General features: G+C 35.6%; 1 protein-coding gene across 2 annotated transcripts in view; it reads left to right on the plus strand.

Annotated features, from left to right (window-relative positions):
• Positions 1-24399, plus strand: part of LOC113231806 (oxamate amidohydrolase proenzyme-like) — a 39470-nt gene extending 15071 nt beyond the window's left edge. Inside the window, exons 1-2 of one of the 2 annotated variants that reach the window (XM_026466341.1) lie at positions 10627-10727; positions 21978-24399. In XM_026466341.1, coding sequence (XP_026322126.1) covers positions 22016-23599 — 1584 coding nt within the window. In that variant the 5' untranslated portion in view covers positions 10627-10727; positions 21978-22015 and the 3' untranslated portion in view covers positions 23600-24399. Of the gene's footprint in view, positions 1-10626; positions 10728-21977 lie in introns of those variants that run through there. The other variant, XM_026466340.1, reaches the window with a different exon arrangement.

Raw genomic sequence — 24399 nt, forward strand, 5'->3', positions numbered from 1 at the left:
CATTATTATCTATACATTGCTGCCATCTAATGGGAAGGTTATTAATGCCTTTGCGATAGAACTCCGACGATCTAGACTGCACAAACTGTGTGAAAGCATTTTGTACTGCCTCCTGGGAAGAAAACTTCTTGTCACGTAGATAATTGTCCAAATCACGAAAAAAATGGTAGTCCGTTGGAGCAAGGTCTGGTGAATACGGAGGATGACGAATGGTTTCTAACTGCAGTTCCTGAAGGGTCAAAATGGTTTCTCGTGCTGTGTGAGGTCTCGCGTTGTCGTGGAGCAATAATGGTGAAGATCGATTCATGAGTCGGGGCTGTTTTACTGCTAGTTTTGTCAACATGGTTCGGAGTTCGGCACAACAGACATCTGCCGTTATTGCTTGACCAGATCGGAGAAAACTATAGTGAATAACACCATGCTGAGACCACCAAACAGTTACCATTACCTTTTTATTGGTAAGTTTTGCTTTAGGACACTGGTGTGGCATTTGACCTGGGGTCAGCCATTGCATTTTTCTTTTCCGGTTATCATAAAGAATCCACTTTTCATCACATGTTACAATTCGATCCAATATTCCTTCATTTCTGTACCGGTTCAACAAGGCAACACAAGTTTCAACACGCGTTTCTTTCTGCAGATCAGTCAAATCATGAGGCACCCATTTTTCGTATTTTTTTATTTTATTGATTTGACGCAAGTGAGTCAATATTGTGGGTAAGGTAACGTTAAACCATGCCGCTAATTCCTGGGTAGTTTGACTAGGATCGGCTTCCACTATCTCTCTTAATTCATCGTTATTCACCTGTGTGGGCGGTCTTCCTCGTGGCTCGTTCTTTAAGTCGAAATTTCCATCACGAAAGCGTTTAAACCAAAATCGCACGGTGCGTTCATTAGTAGACCCCTCTCCAAACGCAGCATTGATATTGCGGGCTGTTTCTGCCGCGTTAGTTCCGCGTCGGAACTCGTATTAAAAAATCACTCGAATTTTCGCAGTATCCATCTTTCTTGTCTAAATTGAATAACAAAAACAATTGAAAGTCGATATTCAAATGTTTCAAATTTAAAAAAAAAAAAAATCACAGAAACCATATGAAAAAAGTTTCATTCGAAAACCTCAAACCATGAAGATTCTATGAAAATTCAAAGAACCTATTGCAATAAAACGGCAATTTCATACTTTAACCCCTAATATTAATGGCACGTGGTAAGTCTTGAATAGACGGTTGGGTGTAAATCTGGAGGTCATCGGCATAAAGATGATAAGAAGAAGTGAGGGATTGTGTGATAGAGTTAATAAACAAAGAAAATAAGAGAGGAGAAAGGACGCCACCCTGCGGAACTCCGGCGGAAATATCTCACCACGTAGAGAAAGAAATTTCATTACGTACACACTGCCGACTTCCACAGAGATAGCTTCGAAACCAATCAATAACTGCTGGAGATATGTAATGTAAGAGTACGCAATACTTCCAATAATAGGTCAAAGTCAACACCATTGAAGGCATTACTGAAGCCAAGGAGTGTCAGCAAAGTCAATTGTTGATTTTCCATACCCAAACGGATGTCATCAGTGATTTTCGTGAGTGCAGTAGTCGTACTATGACCAATGCGGAAACCAGACTGGCAGACAGAATTGGATTGAAAAGGCTGTTCCTGTTTAAAATTAGTCAACTGACAGTGAACAAGCTTTTCTAGGACTTTCGACAGGAAAGTAAGAATTGAAATGGGACGGTAGTCTGAAGGAGTGCTTGGTTTGTTTTTTTTCGGTAGTGGAATGACATAAGCGTCTTTCCAGGCAGAGGGGAAAACACAGGTAGAGACAGATTTATTAAGGATTTTAGTATTGACGGGAGTGAGGAGATCGAGGAGAGGAATGACCATATTACGACTAATGCAATTACTGCATAAAGCATTGGAAGCGATAGCTAAAACGTTTTTCTTAACATCACAGTCAGTAAATTGATTTTGCTTAAGAATAAAATTGAAACTACATAAAAAAACGCTTAAGAGGTTTTAGATCTCGTTTCGCTGGTTTCACATATGTTATAACCCAATTTCACTAAATGTCTATTACGTTAGTAAAATATTATAATAGGAAGGTAGAATAATAACAGTAATTTGTTGAGATAATAGTAAATAAATGTTTTATTTACACACATATCATAAACCATCTGTTGTGTTCAAAAACCGCAAATTACGACCAGCATAAAGATAAACTGTTTGTTAGAACAAATTTCTTATCTGTGAAAATGTTATTATGGCTTCTAACATTGACTTACAAATAAATGGACGACGGGTCTAATACAAAAACCACAAAAAAAATGTCCCAAGTCAACCTATACGAAATTTAAATTGTAATGTCATCGCAGTATCGCGCTGTCAGTCGAACAAATGAAGACTAAAGCGGAGTGTGGCGCTCTGTATACGATTTTAGCGCCTTACAAGTGCGGACACTTTTTAGCGCGGACCCGACGTCCATATAATTGTAAGTCAATGGCTTCTAACATCAAATTAGATTTTATTATTACGTTCAAATTTCGAACATCTCTGAAAAACGTCAATTCTAATATCAGTCGAGAAAAGTTTTATTCGAAATAAAATGTCAATAGCAAACAATTTTGACAGATCTCACACGTTACTTGATATTGAATGATAGGATAGTTGGGGCCGACTCTAGTTTGTCTATGAATTTATATAAACTACGGTTGCATGACATGCATGAGAAATAAGTTTTTTGCATTATTTTACTAATAATTACTGTTAATAGCTCTGATCAATGCCGCAATGCCGATTGTAACATACGGTTCCTAAACACATCATAGAGAGCTGATAATATGTGTGTAGATAAAGCAGTCTAGGTAACTGTACATAATTAGGCATTAAAACACTTGTGAGATGTTTTTATGAAACTCGCTTGTCTGCTCGTTTCATAAACACATGTTCGTATTTTAATGCCTTTAATTATGTAACCGTTACATAAACTACTATTTACAAACACTCGTGGAATAGTTTTACAAACATTGAATTGCGATTGAACCATCATAAACTATTTCAAGTTCGCAACCTGTAATAATAAGATTATGATGATTCGCCATATTCCCTTTGAACATAACCAACCATATAAATATGAGTTAGCAGTGTATAATGACGTAGTGTGTGGGTAAACAATGAAATGTACGAGTGCGGGTATTTATGTGTTATTGACAAGCAGTTGTGTAGGCACCATCAAGCAGTGATTGATGTATAATTAGAAAAACGTTTCTGTTCTCTGTGTCATAACTAAAGCATTTGCATTTCGCTAACTTTCGTGATCTTAGCGTAGACATCGTTGTTAGCGCCTAAATTTTTTTAATAATTAATAATGTTAATTACGCTGATTATGCTTAAGGCGAGTCACAGGAGAAGTGGAAAAAACTGTTTTGTTAGATCGAATGGTTTAGGTATCTCCTATTAAATAGCGGTCTTACAAGAAATATACGATACACTTAAGGATATCATCTAAAGAATGTGATAATGTGTTACACGATAGGATGTACTTTATCCGATTATTATAAAATTCTGAAAACAGGCTAAATAAAAGTCTACAATGCATCTAACTTTGTACATATTTTTTATATGGACATATTTCGCTGTAAGTACTACAGAGAATCTGCTAAATTTTGTTTTTCAATTGAAGCCCTATAAGTAAATTTACGTTTATCACAAAATTTGCAAATTGCTGCCGCTGCCCCGTCATTCGCCATCGGGCTCTTGTCAACGTCAAATGTTCTCTGCCTGTTCTTAGTCACATTAATTTACAATGCGTAGATTGCGGGACGCAAGGGGCGACCCATTTTTTGGATTTTTTTTGTGAAAATACTCCGATTTCTTTTTAAAATGATAACAACCTCGCAGGACTATTACTAACATCATAAACAACAACTTTTATTCCATGACTAATCAAAAACAATCAATTTACCAAAAATTAACTTTTTAATTTTTCTTATCTGACATTTTTTAGATCTGTATTTGGTAGTAAGATAGTTCAAACGCGAGCGTCCTCAGCGCTTCCACAGAACAGCGCTTGCACAGAGCAATTACCGTTTAGAGCGATCTATTTAAATATATTTATTTTTGTGTCAAAGTAAAATTTGATAAATTATTAAAAGTCATGGAACGAACTTTGTTGTTTACAGTTATCGGAATAGGTAGAGTTTATTTACCTAAACTTCGGGAAACAGAGACAGAAAGTAGAGACTGCCATGCGACTACATTTTTTATCCCGGATTTTTTCGGGATTCGAGAACTCACTTAGCAGATTAATTATATTATTAAGAAAATACTTGTACCGCACCATGTACCCGTCTCGAGAAAAGAAAGTATTTTTTTAGTCTTCTTCTTATCTTATCGATAGCATACATTATATTTATATATTTTTTTCGTGGTCCGTAAGTTTTTACCCCTACCCGCGTCACTAGTAGTAGGCACCATGCTGTGTGGGACATGTTTGCCATCATGATAAAAGGAAATGCCAATCGGCGTAACGTGCTCGCCATTGTTGCCTAGTGTGCGGCAGACATACAGAGGATGTAAATAGTACGTCATTGCGAGGCTCCTTTCGTGAACCCCACCTTTTGAGTTAAGCCCTATGCATTTCTGAATATTTTCGAATTATGTTTTAATTTTGAAAGCCTGTGAATATAATATACAGGGTTATTTATCAAATACTAATAACCCGCAGGACTATATTATAAACAACAACTTTTATCCATTACTTTTTTTATTATAAATTTACCAAAATAAACTTTTAAGTTTTTGTGCTATCTGCATACTATCTGTTACTTTTTAACTCTATGTTTGGTAGTAAGTTCAAACGTGCAAGCGTCTACCCTCACTCCCGTTCCTGTGTTTTGCATCGGACTGGGTATTTATGCTAGTGCTTTTTTTTTAACCAGCTTCAAAAAAGGAGGAAGCTCTCAATTCGACTGTATTTTTTATGTATGTTACGCGATAACTCATCACGGCATTTGTGAACCGATTTTGATGATTCTTTTTTGTTGGAAAGAGGGGTATCTCAGTTGTGGTCTCATTTAAATCCGAAGAAAGTACTCCATCTCTAAGGGTGGCAAACGGGGGGATGAATCCGGTTACGTGCACTTTCCGGTAACCGATTGCAATAAAACTCGGCAAATAGATGTAATTCCACGAACTTTTGAGGTCGATTTTTTAGTAGGTACTCTGTACCAATGTTACCACAAAGTTATCACTGTTTAGAGCGACCCATTTCAGTGATGTGCAACTTTAGGAATTTCTCTACGTATAGAAGTAGTGGGAATAAAGATAAAAACATTAAATTTATTCCCACCAGTTCCATACATGGAACTTTTGGGTTTCAATTGTTCCATGTGGAACTAAGTACACGGAACTACTGGGAATAAACCTTTATTTTTGTATGAAAATAAAAGTCTACTGAATTACTTATCAAAAGTCATGGAACATAAGTTGTTGTTTATAATGTAAGTAATAAAGTCGTGCGTTTGTTGATTGTTAGTATTTGAAAAATAGCCAAATATAAATTCACGTTTAGCTTCAGGCTGATTTTCATGTGTGACGGTTAAGGGGTAGAGGCCTACACACGACATTGGTTGAAGGCGATTAGGCATACTGAATTTAAAAGATTAGATCATCGTCAGACGTCATCATCATCATCGTATTATTCGTCCCCATCCTTGCCCAGCAGAGCTTAGCGCTAATAGAGGAATCTTAGGAGAGGGTTTAGACTATAGACCGCAACGCTGACCCTTGTGGATTTCACACGATTTCCAAAGGTTGCGAAACTCCTTGAACGTGAAGATTGCATCTCGATGTTTCATTTAAAAATGAGCGTAGCTTCGTTTCTTGTTGCCGCAGGGATTCGAAACATCGACCTTTTTTATGTAAAATAGGAGGCAAACGAGCAGACGAGCCACTTGATAGGAGGTGGTCATCGTCACCCATGGACATTTGGAACATCAGATGAGCTGCTTATGCGTTGCCAGCCCTTGAGAGCCATATAAACACGCTTTTTGAAGAACCTCATGTCATAGCGCAATGAAAATACTTCAGGAGGAAGATCATTTCACATCTTGTAGGTTCGAGGAAGAAACGAACGAGATGCCCGCGTGGTCTTACAATGCCAGGCGTCTAAGATGTGGGGATGGACTCTACTCCTTTGGCGGGAGGTGCGATGGTAGAAACGAGACGGTGGCACCAGTTCGAAAAGTTCCTCAGAGCACTCCCCATTATAAAGACGGTAGAACACACACAGAGAACCAACGTCTCTCTGTAGGCTAAGGGGCTCCACACCGTCTGTGTGTTTGGGATCATCGATAATACGAACAGCCCTACGTTGGATGCACATCTCAATGCAGAATTAACCGTTTTCCCTCTGGGCTACCAGCGCTCTTTATCGTCAATATGTTTATTTATACGTGACAGCCAGATCCACTCCACTCCACCTGATGTTAAATGGAAAAGTGGAATCCAAAAATGAAGGAACCTAGTGCAGTGTTATAATAATAATAATAACGCTCACAACCAACATAGCCCCGCACTAGGGAAACCCTGTGTCGCGGGTGCCATGGACACACACATAGACAACCACAGTGTTGATACTATCACCGCCCTAGCCACACTGCATTCTGTTTATGATATCAAGAGGCAGGACGAACAAGTCGTACGGCTGGTGACAAGCGACATGCCTGTCCATGACAGTTGCAGTGCCACTGAGTGCTTTAAATCACAAAGATCTGCAGGGCTCTGCCACTGCACCCGTAATCTTGACAAGATCCATGTATCTGTAATTTCACCAGCACCCTTACCCTTCAATACCGAAACAACAACTTTCTTTTTATAATACCTATTAAGTGACGGGACGAACAAATTCTGTGGCTTGTGAAAACTCACCTGCCCCTAAGAGTTGCCACTTAGAGCTTTAAATCACAAAAATCTGACAGACACTGTCGCTGCGCTCGACACCCTGAGATAAAAGTTGACAAGTCCCATGTACCTGTAATTTCTCTAGCACTAGCATGAGTTCCATTTATCGTCTGTGCGACAGAATAAGGTACCACCAAACTTTTTAGTTGGAATGTTCGCGATTGAATGCGGCAAGTAGTAACACGGCTACTAGTTACGTTTACTAACACAACACTGAAAAATCGTGGATTCAATAACTGGCTATATTTTGATTTTTATTGAACGTCGTCATATCTGTTTACTGAAACAACTAATATATTCGACGTGCAGCTTTTGCCAATTCCAACATTTTTTCGCTGAAACTATTGTGCTACCAGGAATTTCTGATTCCCTCCGTTGACGAAATGCGTTAGTGACTGCGCATTTTAATAATCCGAAGTTTTCTGGAATATGAATTCCAGGAAAGTGTTTAGCGGGTCATAACAATTTAATAAGTTACACTTCCAGCGGTTAATCACGGCGGCTTTTAGCAGCGCGTCTGTTATCATTCAGTCACGATGCAGTAGCGATGCAGTCGCTAATCGTCTACATGCTTTTAATGATTGAACATAAACGACTGCGTTGATGCAGTCGCGCTCATGCTTCGCAGCAATCACGCGGTTTGCATCGATCCAACCGCCTATAAACCGCTAGCGTCGCTATCCAATCACGCGTTGCACAAACGCGCGTTTGTATCGTTTGTAAATCCTCGTGTGTAGTCGCTCTTATCCTTAGTTTGGATGTGCATAGTCACACTTGCGAGGTAAGGAAAAAAAAGAGAGTTTTATACTTATAAGCAGTTTTAAAACGACAATTTCATCGTATCCTAAACTATAACCTACATGTCTTAGCGATGCTGCTGGTTGAACAAATACAAACAGTCTTTTCGCCCGCATTATAAGAGTTTTTTATTACTATTTAAGCATAATTATTTATTTATAATATTTATGTGTACTCGATACGAAGCTAAACAGTCGCGCACTTCTTAACAAAGTGTGAAATACAGATTAGGGTTTTTATGGCCTACTTGGACAGTCAATATCAGTAGAATGGCTAGTCCATTAATCAGAAGGTTTAGTCCTCATCTGTCAACACGCAGTGTACGAGCGAGACAGGTTAATATTGTCCAACCCCTACAATTCAAACGTTGGCGGGATGATTTTAACTTCTTTTTAAAGGACTGGCCAGATGAAGCTCAAAAACGTGACCAATGCCAAAATACCCCTATCTTCTTTTCATGTGAGACAGAACAGGCTTGTAATAAATTTATGTGTAATAAAATTTATGGATGATAGCAAACAGATATAGTGATATACTTATTTGTAAACATACACGGTCAATAAAGTTTATGTTATATAAAATTACGCTTATAATTCTGCGTGTTGCGCAAGCAATTGGCGTCCAAATATTAACTGCAAAGTACATAGTGTTCATATTCATTATTGATGACATGTTACTTGAGTTACATGCATGTTATATGTATAATAAAATGAAAGAAAATACAGATAAATAAAAATAAATTGATTCAAAATGCGTTCTTGTAGCGCCCTTATAACATCTACGCCTCAATGATATAAATGAATTTGAATTTAAACAATTTAAAAAAATATTTGTATTTTATAAGTTCTAAGAAATTGTAAATACAGAATCAAGAGCACGTCAAGCTTGACACTTAAGATTTAAATCCAACTCTGTGCCGTTGACGATAAGAACGGTCCAAAGTACAAAGTGTCAAGCTTGACTTGGTCTTAACTAGAAAAATGGTTTAAATTATCATTGAACGTCAGAATGTTTAACCACCATCATATTCAATTATTTTTCACATTTTTGAAATCCACTAGTATGTTATAATTATTGATAGAAAGATCGAACACTTAGAAAAAATTCCTTCGATTCGGCCGGATTCGAAACGTGTCAGACGCTATGCCAACTATGTCATGGAACGTACCAGCGGATGCCACGAATTTCTCTATCTGCTTATTGTCCGATCTTTTGTATCTGGTTTTTCAACAACATTTTAGACTTTTTAATAGTAAAATGATTGTAATGCCTGTATGGTATCCGTTATCAGTAATCAATAAAAAATAATTTTTAATACAAGGTTTTGTTACGTGGTAGCAAAGTCCGGAACAAATTGGAAATGAAAGAATAATATTACAAGGGTCCGATTCTCATACTATGGAGAAACTGTTACAAGAGAAATTTCAAAAAACCTTCAATGAAAATCGTAGTTTTTTCTGTATTCTCAGAATGTCACATACACAGACATATTATGTAGCGACAGCGTTCACATGCATTAGGATGTTGCATCAGATATAGAAACTCTTTGGATGTGACAAATTGTTCATATAAATTTGACTTCTTACAAAGTCATCATGATATTTTAATTTCAGTACATGTACTAAAAAACCGACCTCAAAAGTTCGTGGAATTACATTTATTTGCCAAGTTTTATTGAAATCGGTTACCAGAAAGTGCGCGAAACTGGATTCATCTCATAGTTAGCTGGTCACCCTTAGGCTCAATTTATTTTGCGGCGGAACGGAATGGAAATGAATTTTTGTAACGATATTGTACATTGCATAATAAACTTATGATCAATTGTGTAACGTACAAATTAGATACGAACCAAAATCTTCCGCGGAATGCGTCAGTATCCAATCCGCTGCAATATAAATTGAGCCTTAGAGGTGGAATATTTTCTTCAAATTGAAATGGGACCAATGTTGAGGTACCGTCTTCCCAAAAAAAAGAATCATCTAAATCGGTTCACAAAATATAGCCGTAAAGATATAGCCGGAGTAATCGCGTACCTTACATATAAAAAAGATACAGTCGAATTCTCGAATCAATAGAACGTTTCATTATATTTCGTTATATCAATCAAAACACTGGAAAGCTGATGATTTAAAGATTAAACAAATATTTTGATTACGTTTTGAATATAATTGATGAAAACGAGACGTGTGAAGAGTGAGAAGATTTCAAATGTTTCTACCTAGTATATCTATTGATACTGAGAGTAATAACTTTAAAGCTGTTAAAAATTTTGTGGTATTATATGTGTACACATTTATAATACGACATTATCGATGTGGGCTACAAAACATTAAATTACATAAACACTAAATAAAAAAATATAAATATATGTAAACTAGTACATGAGGTATAATATAACTATATGCATACATACACATAATACATAAAAATACTATTATCATATTTATCGCATATTATCATTGACTTAATATTATATTTATTTTGACGTGCCAACTTGTCGTGTATTATGTTCCCGGAAATAGTGCAATGGAACGGCGCACACAAAAACCGGTCACTATTGTTTACCGCGACCGCGGCTCCTGTACTGGCCGATCACGCCACCTCCGACGGTGATTGCTTGTCGCTTTGTGCTCCAATTATCTAGTCTTCTCGGTCGCGTCTTAGCATACCAGTACTTGTGTTCTTTTGTGCAATTCGCTTTATATAGCTGTGTATATAGCCGCTGGCTTAAGTCGGTAAATTCCGTAAATAAACCTTTTGAGTGAGTTCGTGTGTTGGTTATTGTTAACAGTGCTAAACAACAATTTACAATTCCATTTGGAATTGTCGATATTAAATTCGTCAGGATATCGAAGCGCACTAGAATTGGTCCCTAGAATCGAGTGTTAGTTGAGTGGTGTTCGTGGAAAAATATATTTTAGTACAGGTCTCTAGAGTATCAGGACGTTGTGAGAAAATTTAAAAATAAGGTAAAGTAAGAAACGCGAATTTTCAGAATTTAATATTTTATAGTACATACATTTTTCACTACAGCGTTAATGCGAGCATCTTGTTCCGCACTTGCAGGCGCCGCCTGTTGTTTTGTCATGTCATTGTCATCCCTCGCGCGATGATGACGACATACACAAGCAGCACACCCATGTCTAAATATATTCTATAAGATATCTAATAGAATTTAATTCGATTGAATACTTTAAGAGTTCAAATTTCCTCAAGATATCTTGAAGAAGGTTTCTAGATAATTTAAAGTAAAAATGGGCACAACTTTATTAGTAGATCACAAGAGTAGTGCTTAGAGAAACTATCTGTAGGTAGTGTTAAGAGTGATTCTTATCTTTTTTCTCAAGTAACCCTTCTAGAATGGTACAAGACCATTTGTAGAGAATGTAGACAGTTTTTATTTAATATTGTAAACAGTTTTTTAGATAATTTATAGTCTATGATAGTTTCCTTAGTAATGATATTTTTAAAACCAAAATACTAAAGCGTTACAAACATAAGACGCAATTCTCTTAATACTAATAGATTTCAAGTTTAATGGCTTACAAAATATAAACTCATCAAACACAAACACATCAAAATTGCAACATGGCGAAATTAGATGTAAGATTTCTGTCTTTTTCGCGCAGTGTTTAATCGGTTAGAAAGCGCGAATTGACGTGCGACTTTAAATACATTGTGAAAAGTGATGTAAAACCTGTCATAAAAGTAATGCGCTCGCAAAATTTTAAATATTTACTTATAAAGTATAAACTTAATAAAAATACAGTTATCGATTTTCGGTTTTAAATATTTATAGAAAGCTTAAATATTGAAAAAATAACTCACAAAACAAACCATTTCCAAGAAGTTCTAGGCTTCTTCAAGTTAATTTCTACTTAAATTGACTTTTTAAAACGAAAAGAAATTTTTCTCGGCTACTTTATAGTCATTCTTTAAAAATAAAATGGCGATAAGAATTTAAAGCTTCTTCAAAACACTGTTGAGAGAATTTTGTCTATAGCTGTATCTATGGAAACACTTTAGAATACGAAAAGATTATTTTTACTTGCTTTAGTGTAGTTGATCTTGTAGAAGAATATTCACTCCTGTGAGGCTTTTATGATTGTTTACAAAACGCAATATTTCTAAGCGATTTTTTTCTTTTGGCAGTATTACAAAACCTTTACAAAAAAACACTACACTAGGTCAAAAAAACAATTTAAAAAATCCAATTTGTCGCAAAAAAACGTTATTCTGTATAATTATATGTAATGTGTTATATGTGACTAGAAAGGTGGATAAATATCCCTATCATATAAATATAAGGAGTATTTTAATGACATGCCTAACTTATGTTGGAAGAAATATAATTTTCATTACAAAGTTGAGGTTATTTCTTCACGCCAACCACATTTTACACACAATACTCATACACAACATTGAAGTACAGTAGTTTACGCGCTCATTTCAATTGTTTTTATCACTTCTTATTTATTTGTCAACAAACGTGACTGGCCATGACCGGCTCGCGCGCGAAGTACGACTATTGTATCCAGCGTTGCCAATTTGTGGAAAATTCCCCAAATTGTGGGAAATTTCAACTAGATTGGGGATTTCGTGGGGATTGGCCACCCGTAATTTGGCTTAAGCACAATGATTCAAAGCGGTTGCAACATTACTTCGAAGCATGGATTGCAACACATCAAAGGCACGAGGTGCATGATCAGCGTAACGTGTGATGGTGAGACCAGCACAGCGCAACTCCGTGGGAATGTAGACACTTTGGTTCCAATATCGAACATTGTCGCATCTCGTTTTAGTTTTAGAGATATTTTATATTCCTTTACATTTTGTCAAACCATTGACTTATTAAATTTAGTAAAAAGTATTCTGGGTTTTTTTAAGTCCTTCGGCTGTAGCTTTCGTAACTCGCTCATTTCAAATGTTTTTATCATTTCAGAACACGGAATTAATTCACAATGTTTATTTATTTGTCAACAAACAAAGCCATGACCGGCTCGCGCGCGAATTACGACTATTATATCCAGTGTTACCAATTTGTGGGAAATTCCCCAAATTGTAGGGTATTTCAACTAGATTGGGGATTTTGTGGGGATTGGCGTTATGTGAGGAATTTGTGGGGATTCTAACATTTTATCATTTTGTTTAATCTATCAATTGCTGATGCATCGCTAGTTTGATCGTTACTGTTAGAAACACTGTGATGGGCTATATCGACGTGTTTTTCAACATCGCACATTATTAACAAGTAGGTTAAATATAATTATTATTAGAGCACTTGGTTCTGAATTGTAAAATTACCAGTCGGTGCGTGTTGAATTCGCGATCTTTTCTCCCGCTTAGGCCGGTCCCTCAACAACTCAACAAAACCGAGCAGTTTGTACTATACGTAATACGTAATATAGGTCGAAACTCATTGATTATTTCTAACATTAACTGACACTATTGTCACCAAATGCACAACAAACAATCAATTTACTTAATTTTGTAAGGCAAAGAAAAATTTTTTTTTTTTCAAAGACTGATTACAGATTAATGTTGAATCTAATTAAAATAAATAGATCGATATTTTTTTAAATAGATAGTTTTACATTTTACATTCTGTTTACATTCACAGCAAACGTAATAGATTATTATATTTTGAGTTTCCTAATTCTTTATTATATTTTTAAGCGATGTATTTCTAATAAATAATGAAAACTCGAGATGTGGGGAATTTGTGGGAATATGAACTTTGCTCTCCCCAAATTTGGGGATTTTAACCATGACTTTTGGGGATTTTGAACAATTTGCATTGGCAACGCTGATTGTATCGAATGATGTGACTTAATATCCAAGGTTCACCACTCCCACCAGATCTTTTAATATTCTTTACTTTATCCATTTTGCATGAACTCTTACAACGTTCAATAGTCCAAATAGACTAAAAACCCTAATTGTAGTATTTTTTAAATAAAATCTACTGAAGACGCGCTATAACGTGTTTGTCAATAAGTACAAACACTACAGAATGTCTATAAATTAAATATATCTAGAATAAACTTAAGAACACTAGTTTTTATAGTATTAATACACTTTACTGGATGTGTATAGAACAATTTTACTAAAAATAATCAGTTATTCTACAAATGAACTTAAAATAAGGACTATAGGAGTAAATCTTAAGAGAGAATATACTTAATTAAGTTGTTTGGTATTGAGAAGGTTTTAAAATTTGACTTGAGTGAAATAAGTCTATAAGAACAATTTCTTTTTTCTACAACCATTTATAGAGAACTATTATCTAAATGTATACCATATTAAGACTGTTTATAGATATAACAGTTTTAAGGCGTTAAAGTGTGCTCCTTGGGAGTGTTCTACTGAATGTCCTATTGAAGGTCGCGCGATCATGCGACGCGATCAAATTATCTAGTTTTTATCGCGCGACCATCGACACATCGTATTGATCGGTCGATCAAACACCAGTACTGAAAGTCCTAATGGCGCACGCTATTCGTAAAAATCTTCTTTTTTCACTTACGAAATAGTGATTGTGAAATTCACCGCGCTTTTTTCTGTTTTGTAGATTATATCGCAATGCTATTGCAATAGTGTTGTAACTCTAAATGTATGAAATTCAAGGTTATGCTATTGCTGAACGTAAAATTTGAATCTCTACTCGTCACTACAACGGTCGTTGCAATATTATGAGAAATAACACACACACTCAACACACACACTCAACATAGCCCCGCACTAGGGAAACCCTGTGTCGCGGGTGCCATGGACACACATATAGACAACCACAAATTACACCCAAACTCACGAGAGAAACAAATGTAGGTCATACAAATATTTCTCCCGGCCCGGGAATCGAACCTGGGACCTCTGCGTGGCAGTCCGGCATGGTAACCGTTAGGCCACAGAGGCAGTTATAAAGAAATAATATAGAGATATCTACTTAACTCGTAAATAAAATAAATATTGCCCGACAGCAAAAACTATGCATCTCTGTTAAGAGCCACTCGAGTGTGATCGCATCGCTCCATAATATGACACACGATTTATAATCGCGCGACTGGTTTCGTCGCACGATGAAATTGCACCGCATCATCGCGCGAGCGATGACAATAGGACGGCGCCGTAGACATACACGTAACACGCTCAATGTCATTTTAGAGAGTAAATTGTCAATTTAGAAAAGCCCTAATTAATACGTATATTATCATTATAAACGTTACGTATTTCCTGTCTCTCTTAGAGTGTTTGCATCGATACAATTATCTATAAATCATAAAGTCGCCGTGTGTACCCGCATTTAGAGATTAAAAACTCATAACTATGAAAAACGTTACAGTGTGTTGCTAATATATTCATAGTTTTTTATTTGAAGACGTGGCAGCCTCACTAGGCTACCGTTGCTTCTCAATTAAGGGTTAGTCGGTTCGGATCCCAGCGGTGGTATGTATCTATGATTTCAATTTTCAAATACATGCATTTGTGTGTAGTAGCAACATCTCTCTCTCTCTAACAGTGACAGAAAATCTGAACTTATACTAGCCAATAAACCTGTGACCTAAATATCCTGCAAAGAGAATACCCAACAGAGGGATTAGCAGTAAGTTGTCGATGATGATATCGTAGTGAGAAAACTTATTCGTTGATTAAATTTTAAAATTGATAACAATAACACTGAGAATAAAGTTTCAAATGTTGGCCTAAAAGTTTCAGAGATTACTTATTATTGAATGTTATCCATACTGCCACTGGCGGCGAAGTAGTAAAATAAAAACAAATGCATTGAAATTCACATTGAATATACCACAAATAATACTATTAATAAAAAATACCTTCAATATTTTACGAGAATGTTCTTTGGCGAAGATTAAATTTTAAAAATCGTATTCAGCCAATAAGCAACGATAACATCTCACAAAATGTTCTCAGTTCGAATAGAGTTGTATTTCTCACGGGCATAAAAGACAAGTACAAAACCAATTCCACTACATCCAATAAAATATTAAAAGTAATAACTTGCCTGACCAAGTTGCCCAAGTTTTCCGTTGTATAGTGTAAATATTTCAATAGTACAGCAACTTAATATTTCTAAGTCTATTATAAGCGTTAACATTGGAACCAAAGGGCTTCTATATGTGTATGTGATGTATTTTTTACTGCATGTTTGAATATTATCTAATACCTAATATTATGTACCTGCGTGTCGGTTTTACGAGTATAAAGACCACATGGTCATGGTAGTACGAATAAGAAATAATTTCAATAATAATTTGTATTCCATATTTAAAACTTCAATTAGTTTCTTTTCAATTTTCTTCTTTTTTTCTCCTTTTTATTTAATTATATAATATTGTGAAGTTTATTTAAGTAAGTTATCAAATCGAAATTATTCTAAATTTTATCTTATGCTTTTAAATTTAAAAAAATAACTTTTTGTACACGTACTTAAGGCACACACCATTACTGAAATAAACCTATTAAAATTATGAAAGTTTTATTTTATTTTAGTAAACTTTGGCAATAGCTTAGTAAGCTTTTTATTTTAAAGATATTTGCGCAGAAAAGATCGTTCTTTAAAATATCTTTTGTCTCCATTGACGCAAGTGCTGTACGTATCTATTTCAAGTCGTGCGATGTATATTTACTTATATTCATGTTACGTAATTACTGATTATAATAACTACACTTGGACTTAATGTAACTGGAAGTGCAATCGCGAAATTTAAGTTAGTGGATAACTGTCGTCGGGCTCAAAAATAACTTTTATACAGGTGTTCACTGTAAGTTCAAAAGTATTCCGGTAAAATTTAGTTTTATTAGCTTGCACGTTGGTGTTTTAGCTGGCACGTTGGAGGTTTAAATATGGAAAAAGGTGCTACGTACGGCGTGTAAGACATACTATATCATACCATACCAATAAAACAAGTCAATTTTTGATCTACATTTTATGTATAGTTTTTTTCGCAAATATCAAGCGGATATGCTGAAGACCATTACATAATCTCAATACAGAGTACTAAAAAAGGCCGACCTCTAAAGATCGTGGAGTTACTAATCTATTTGTCAAGTTTTATTGAATTCGGTTACCGGAAAGTGCGCGAAACCGGATTCATTCCCTAGTTTATTAATCTTAGAGGTGGAATATTTTCTTGAAATTTAAATGGGACCAATACTGACGTACCCTCTTTGCAACAAAAAAAGAATAATCAAAATCGGTTTACAAATGAGTTATCACGTAACATACATAAAAAAAAAAACAGTCGAATTGAGAATCTCCTCCTTTTTTTAAAGTCGGTTAGTGAATACTAACTTGTTAAATTAATTAAACGACATAAAACACATCCCTCACATCACAATGACATTGTCCGGTCACTGTTGATTCGGTTTAAACAGTGTTACAATAGAAACAATGGAAAATAAAGGCAAGAAAAATATAGTGTTGCCTGCTTGGTGTTTTTCGTAACAAAATCGAGAAAAATAAAGACAAAAACATTGGCCGTCATACGTTTGTCGCTCTGCCCATAAAACCATCAATGCATACAAAAAACTTCATTTTCAATACGGGGTGCTAGGGATGTCAACCTACTGCGGATTTATTTATGGTATATCTATACAAAATATATTTTATATAGACGTGAGATTAGGGACAAGTATAGGGATAATCCTTTTTGTAGCTTATTCATACCATAAAAAAAGATAAAATACAGTAAATATACATTCGTTATGATTACATTTCATCAGTTCTCCGAACCAGAGTCTGGTCGTCCTTTGCGAGTTATATTTTAATAGATAATTAAAAAATAACAAGTTTCAACATTTCAATTTTGAATGAAATAGCACGAAATTTGTTACTTCTTGTTTAAAAGCACTTTGATGGGAAAGTTATGTAAAATTTAATAAATAACGTTTTTTGTGTATTATAATTTCGAATGTACTTTTAAATTCCAGTTTTAAATTTGGAACACTAAAGTAGTAGTAGAGCTCGTTGTGAAAGAGTTCGTCCAGGGCAGAATTGCAACCAACCAAGCAATTTGAACATTGTTGTGTTCCGGTTTTTATGGGTAAGGGTCACAGAGCAATAAATAGTTCGCGGAATGCCGCACACTTCAGCTCAAATCAAAATTTCATAGTGCCTAACATTATGATAGTGTGAATTTTGACATTTTAGAAATATTTTTTTTCCTCCGTGGTACAGGTGCTGGTGAAATTACAGGCACATGGGAATTGTCTGAAATTTATGTCTCAAGGTGACAGGTGCCACTCAGATCTTTGCGATTTAACGCACTGAGTGGCATTGCAACTGCTATGGACAGGCGTGTCGCTTACCACCAGGCGGCACGGCTTGTTCGTCCCGTCATTTAGTATCATAAAAAAAAAAAACAACTCTATTTCGCAAATTCTCTAAGATAGAATCAAAATATGAAAGTCTTACAAAATGTAAACTATTCGCTTTCGTATAGGTAGCGGATATTGGGATTCGGATGTCGACGTCTTTTACAACGCTATTCAAATATCTTTCGCATGGCAATATGTCCGGGCTGGGTATGGCTCTAAAACATATTTTACGGGTGTGCCCGAGATCGTGAAGGGTCATGGGGTGGTTTACGATCTGACTATCGCGTTAAAGGAGTCTCTATGACCTAATTCTGTGAAGATCGAGATTCTAACCCTTTGATGCTGTTTTGTGTTAACATTGAACTTTTGAACGGAGGAGAAGCGGGAAAAATTGTTTTGCTAGAGCAAATGTTTTATGTATTTACTATTAAATAACGATCTTATAAAAAATATACGAAACACCTAAGGATATTATCTAAAGAACGCGCTAATTCGTTACACGATGGGACGTACTTTACTCGATCATATAAAATCCCGAAAACGGGCTATAATAAAAGTATAAAACGAATTGATTAGGAATAAAAATATCTAACTTTGGATATAATTTTTTAAATATTGTAGAGAACCTGCTAAATTTTAGTTTTCAACTGAAGCCCTATAGTTATTAAATTCATATTTATCCCAAAACTTAAAAAATGCCCAACGGTTTAACGTCACGCCGCGCCGCCCGCTGCTGTGACGGTCGCCATCAGGCGTATGTCACTTGTGTCCTTATTTTATTCATATTAATTTTAAGCGCGCAGACTTTGGGACGCGAGAGGCAGCCCCTACACCTCACTTCCTAAAATCTAGGCTCCCGTTCAAATACCTCGCCTTAACCACCTTAAAAAAAGGAAGAAGTTATCAATTCGATTGTATTTTTTTATGTTACGTGATTACTCCGACCTTTGTGAATGAATTTGGCCTTTTTTTGTTGGAAAGGGGGTACTCGCAGTAGTCGCTCTGTTGAAAAACATCCACTTTTAAGGGCGGAAAATTAGGGAAAGATCCCGGTTTATTGGATTTCACTCACTTTCCGATAAACGATTTCAATATGGCAAATAGGTGGAATGCCACAAACCTTTGAGGTGAGTTTTTTTTATAAAAAAAATATAATTATATGATATCAAGAGACGTGTCCAACAAGTTGTGCTTGGTGACAAGCGTTAACAAGATCTGGTGACAAAAGTTGCTGTGCCACTCAGAGTTTTAAATTGCAAAGATCTGAGGGGCACTGCAACGTCCTCTTGAGACATAAGTTGACCTAGTCCCATGTCCCTATAGTTTCGCCACCACCCTTCAAAACTGGAATGCTGTACATCATGCTTACTGTTTGGATGGACAAATAGCTATTATGGCAGTTCTTCCCTGAACGAACTCTTTCACATCTCTACTATTACTGAAAATTTGCTTCTGATTTCGGCGCTGTCACTGCGCCCGTCACCCTTAGATATAAAGTTGAAAAGTCCCATGTACCTGGGGTTCCATTAGCAGTTCAAAATCGTAAAGAAAGAAGAAGAAGAAGTAATGCTCACGTTAGAATTTTAGCTTAAGTATTAAAGGAAAACAAACAGGTAGGTACGGAGCGATTGTTGCACATGGCGTCACGGTAACCTTTGTCATTTGATAATATGTACCTGTCTCTATTAGCCGTCAAGCGAGCGCAGGTGTATCGATGAGATAGATGCTTATTTGGCAGAATTTTCGCGCAAAATGTTTATATTTCATATTTTAATGTTCATTCAGGTAATATGATGACCTTGTTAACGTGATTTCGTACCTTTAGTATAATAATGCCACACGTGGTCATACATCAAAATCGCTTTCATAACATGAAAGTCATAAAAAGTTTCATGTATCATGAAACAAATTACGTGTACGTGAAATTTTATAAGGGCATGTATTTAAATGATCATTTTAAATTTGCAAAAACAGCAGGCAAAACAATCTAAATGGTCATCTTTTTTGATGATTGGTCCTTTTGCTCTGAGACACAAAACAAATTAAATAAATATATATTTTAATCTGTTCTAATGTTTGATTTGTATAAATTAATTTTGATAATTTCTAGTTGAGTCTCAAAACTTAGACAAATGACCATTAAAAAACTTGAAACCATGTTTGGAAACGCAGGCAAATTCATTCTGCTTTTTTATATACTAACCTAACCTAGCTTACTGTATATTGCAGGGCGCAACTAATATTTTGACTAATATGAAAAAAGGATCAAATATTATTTTTCACAATCAAATATTTATGATTAAATTTATAATAATTAAATTAATAATTAATTAATTAATAATTAAATTTATGCTTAAACATAATAATAGTGTTACCTTGAATGCAGTTCGTTTATAAATTATCCGTAGATCAACTTATTAGTTGATCTACGGATAATTTATAGCGGAATAGTGATTGATATATATCAATATCAATTCAATTTAGTAGCGGCTAAAAGCTCCTTGCGAAAGAGTTCGTCCAGAGAAGTACTGCCACCTTACCTATTGCTGCCACCAAGCAGTAATGTCCCCATTACTGTGTTCCGGTTTTGAAATTATAGGCACATGGGACTTGTCAATTTATGTCTCAGGGTGGCGGGCTCAGTGGCAGTGACTCTTAGATGATATAAAAATTCTTATTTAAGCATAAAAAGTTTTCGATCAATTATCGTCCGTCGAATTTTAAACTATTGTCCTGAAAAGTTATTGTTTTGCAGATGTGATCTTATTACACCTATAGTGCATTTTCATATAGGTCATGGCTTATACATTGGTCTCATGGTCATACATTGACAATGTTTTACTAATAAAACATGTATAAAGTCTCGATTTTCACTTAGAAAGGCGGACTGAAAAGCTTGTTATTTCCGTATTTCGTAATTTCATTAAGCTGTATTGGTTAGGATCCAAAAAAGTATCATACAATTTATTGTACGGGACCTGCTGGCTACACTGTTGTCTTAAGAGTTGTCGACTTTATAACAACAAACATATTATTCACTTAACTTCAAATAAGTGTGAGCGTAAGATTAAATCTCAGCGTGCCAAATATACCTACTTTAATTTACGGAGATTCGTAATACATTCCGCCAACATTGAATCGAAGCCAACGCCTACGGATTTCTAAGAAGTACCTTTTCGGAAACAAACAACATTTGATTGATATTCCACTGCTATAACCCTATCAATTTTCAAAGCAACTCTCTCTGCCAATTTTTGGTTAAAAACATGATAACATTTGCATACCTTTTTCAGAGCGCACGTCACCGCGGCATACTAATTTCCTTACCACAAACATGGTCCCTCGGCGCGCATCGATTACCGTCATTCTTATATCTTTATTATAAGTATTTTATCTAAATTATCGACAGCATTTTATGGCGTTTCGATTCCCTTGAGCGTAATTTTTGGTACGACCCCGCTCTATTTACGGAATAGCTTAGAAGCTATAACGTTAAAATTTATACGGGAGCTCGTGTCTCAGATTTTAGCTGTGCGCTATTTATCCTTAGTTACGATATTTTCCTTGGGCATAAATTTTCTCCTAGGATGTGGGGGCTCACAAAAACAATCTCACTAGCGTTGCGCTCATAAACTCTGGTAAACTTGATCGTAAAGAATTCATTAGTTTTTCCTAATTTTGTCGTAGAATACACGATGTTATCGAATATTACGCACATAAAATGCGATCAAAACTATATTGATTTTATGAAGTTAATTTCACTAAATTGTCTGTAAATTCAGCACTGTCAATTTTTTTCACAGTCATCTTCAAATTAAAAACCTTTGACTCTTCCATTGCCCTTACTTCAAGCAATAAAATAATAATATTTTTTGTTGCAGACGTCTGCTCACACGAACAGAGCATAAGTATACAACATATGGCTTCTAGCGTGACTAGTACTCGTGGTTTGGCGGTGACGCCACATCAACTAGCTACTCAGAGCGCGATGACTGTTCTTCGAGATGGGGGAACTGCAGTCGAGGCAGCTGTCGCTGCTGCTGCCACAATTGCAGTCGTTTATCCTCACATGAACAGCATAGGTGGAGATTCGTTCTGGCTGATTATCCCACCTCGTGGAGATCCTCTTGTCATTGAAGCTTGTGGTGTCGCCGGTAGTCAAGCCAACTTAGAATTCTATGAAGGATTTGACGAAATCCCTATAAGAGGTCCCAAGGCTGCTAATACAGTTGCTGGAACTGTCGGGGGGTGGCAAGAAGCTTTGGACTATGTGTCAGAATGTGGATATCAAAGGAAATCTATATCAAAACTCTTAGCTGATGCCATTTATTATGCCAATCATGGTTTTCCTATATCAACTTCACAAGAAGCTGATTTAAAAGAAGTAAAAAACGAAGGATGGTTATCAAGTGAATTTAAAAAAAATTTTTTACCAAATGGCACTATGCCTAAAACCGGCGAGATATTTTGCCAAAAAAAACTTGCAGAAACATTAAAACACTTAGTTGAAAATGGACTAACCAGTTTTTATAGAGGTAAACTGGCAAAAAAAATTGTGAAAGGAATGAAAGAAGTTGGTATGCCTATTACTGAGGAAGATTTGGCTAATTATGCCCCTATAAGAAAGCGACCTTTAAGATTATTACATAAATACGGAGAACTTCTGAATGTCCCACCACCGACTCAAGGTTTAGTATCATTGTCCATTTTAGGTATATTGGACAAACTAAACATTGACGGCAAAAATGAGGGAGAATTTATTCACACCACAGTTGAAGCAACTAAGCAGGCATTTGACATGAGAGATGAGTACATAAGTGATCCTATTTGTATGAAAATTGACCCTAATTTCTTGCTCTCTGATAAAGTAATTACTGCAATGGCTAATAATATTGGTCCAAAAGCTAGATCGTTGAGAAATGTCGTAGGACCCGGAGATACAGTTTGGCTAGGAGTAATGGATGACAAAGGATTTTCAGTTTCTTTCATTCAAAGCACCTATTCTACATTTGGAAGTGGAGTGGTTATACCCGAAACTGGTATATTGTGGCATAACAGAGGGATTTCTTTTACACTAGCTAAAGACCATATACGATCACTAAAGCCAGGAAAGAAACCTTTTCATACTTTGAATCCCGCTGCTGCTCGTTTGAACGATGGGAGAGTTATAATATATGGAACACGGGGAGGTGATGGTCAACCGCAAACACAAGCAGCAATTTTCCATAGATACGTTATTCAAAATGTACCATTACAGAAAAGTGTTTCAGACCCAAGGTGGTTGTATGGAAATACCATTGGAATAAATGATGATTCTTTGAAGTTAGAGGATAGATTTGATGAAAAAACGATAAAGTATCTTAAAGATAGAGGCCATAAGGTGGTCATTTTGCCACCATATAGCGCATGTGTAGGATTTGCTGGCATACTAGTTAGGCACTCAAATGGTGTAATGGAAGGTGCTTATGATCCTAGAAGTAATGGCAGCGCTGCAGGGTTTTAAAATTTAACGTTAATTTTTTTCAAGACATCTAGGTCCTCGAATTTTTCAGTCAATTGTGTTTAAACTGACTTTAGATTAAAAGCCAATTTAACATTTTTGCAATACATACACATAACAAAGTTCTGAAATTTGAGTTTGTAAAGCTAAAACCAATTTAACTTTACAAGATTGACGTTAATTTCATAACTAAAATTAGGTTAGTTAAAACTCCGAATTTATAATGTGACTCTAGTCTTGAAAGTGTTCTCTTGTAAATTACATTAATGACCTTACTTAATAATAATGTATAATTCCATCAATGCCACTAAAATACTTCAGATTCTTTTTATAAATTGAATGTTTAATAGTCTATTGTTATCCACGAGTCTTTGTTGGAGAAAAATCATCGAATAGATAAAGTAATTCAGTAGCAGTGAAATTAACAGTATTGGAACACTTTTAAATTAGACAATCTATTTGAAATATACTCTGTGGCATGAACAGTGCTGGCCAATAATTCATTTTTATTGGAAAGATAAGGGAACGAACAAAGAACCGAGGGCATAAAATGGTTTAAATCAAATTTCGCTGTTTTAAAATCAAACCTTGGATGGGTATGGCGTGATCGCGGACGTTTTAATGAAAGACTTGATTAATTTGCTCTTTTGTATTTAATTGGGGAAGAAATCAATTGCGAATGTAATGTCGTGACTTATGCTATTGCAAAGTTTAACGTATGCAATTTATATTCAATGTATCGAATACCTTCAACCTTGGTTGTAGGTTGAATGTCTTCGACGTAGAGTTTAAGTAGAATTTTA

This window comes from Hyposmocoma kahamanoa, unplaced genomic scaffold, assembly GCF_003589595.1.
Source record: "Hyposmocoma kahamanoa isolate Upper Pololo Valley unplaced genomic scaffold, ASM358959v1 66, whole genome shotgun sequence".
NCBI classification, from domain to species: Eukaryota; Metazoa; Arthropoda; class Insecta; order Lepidoptera; family Cosmopterigidae; genus Hyposmocoma; species Hyposmocoma kahamanoa.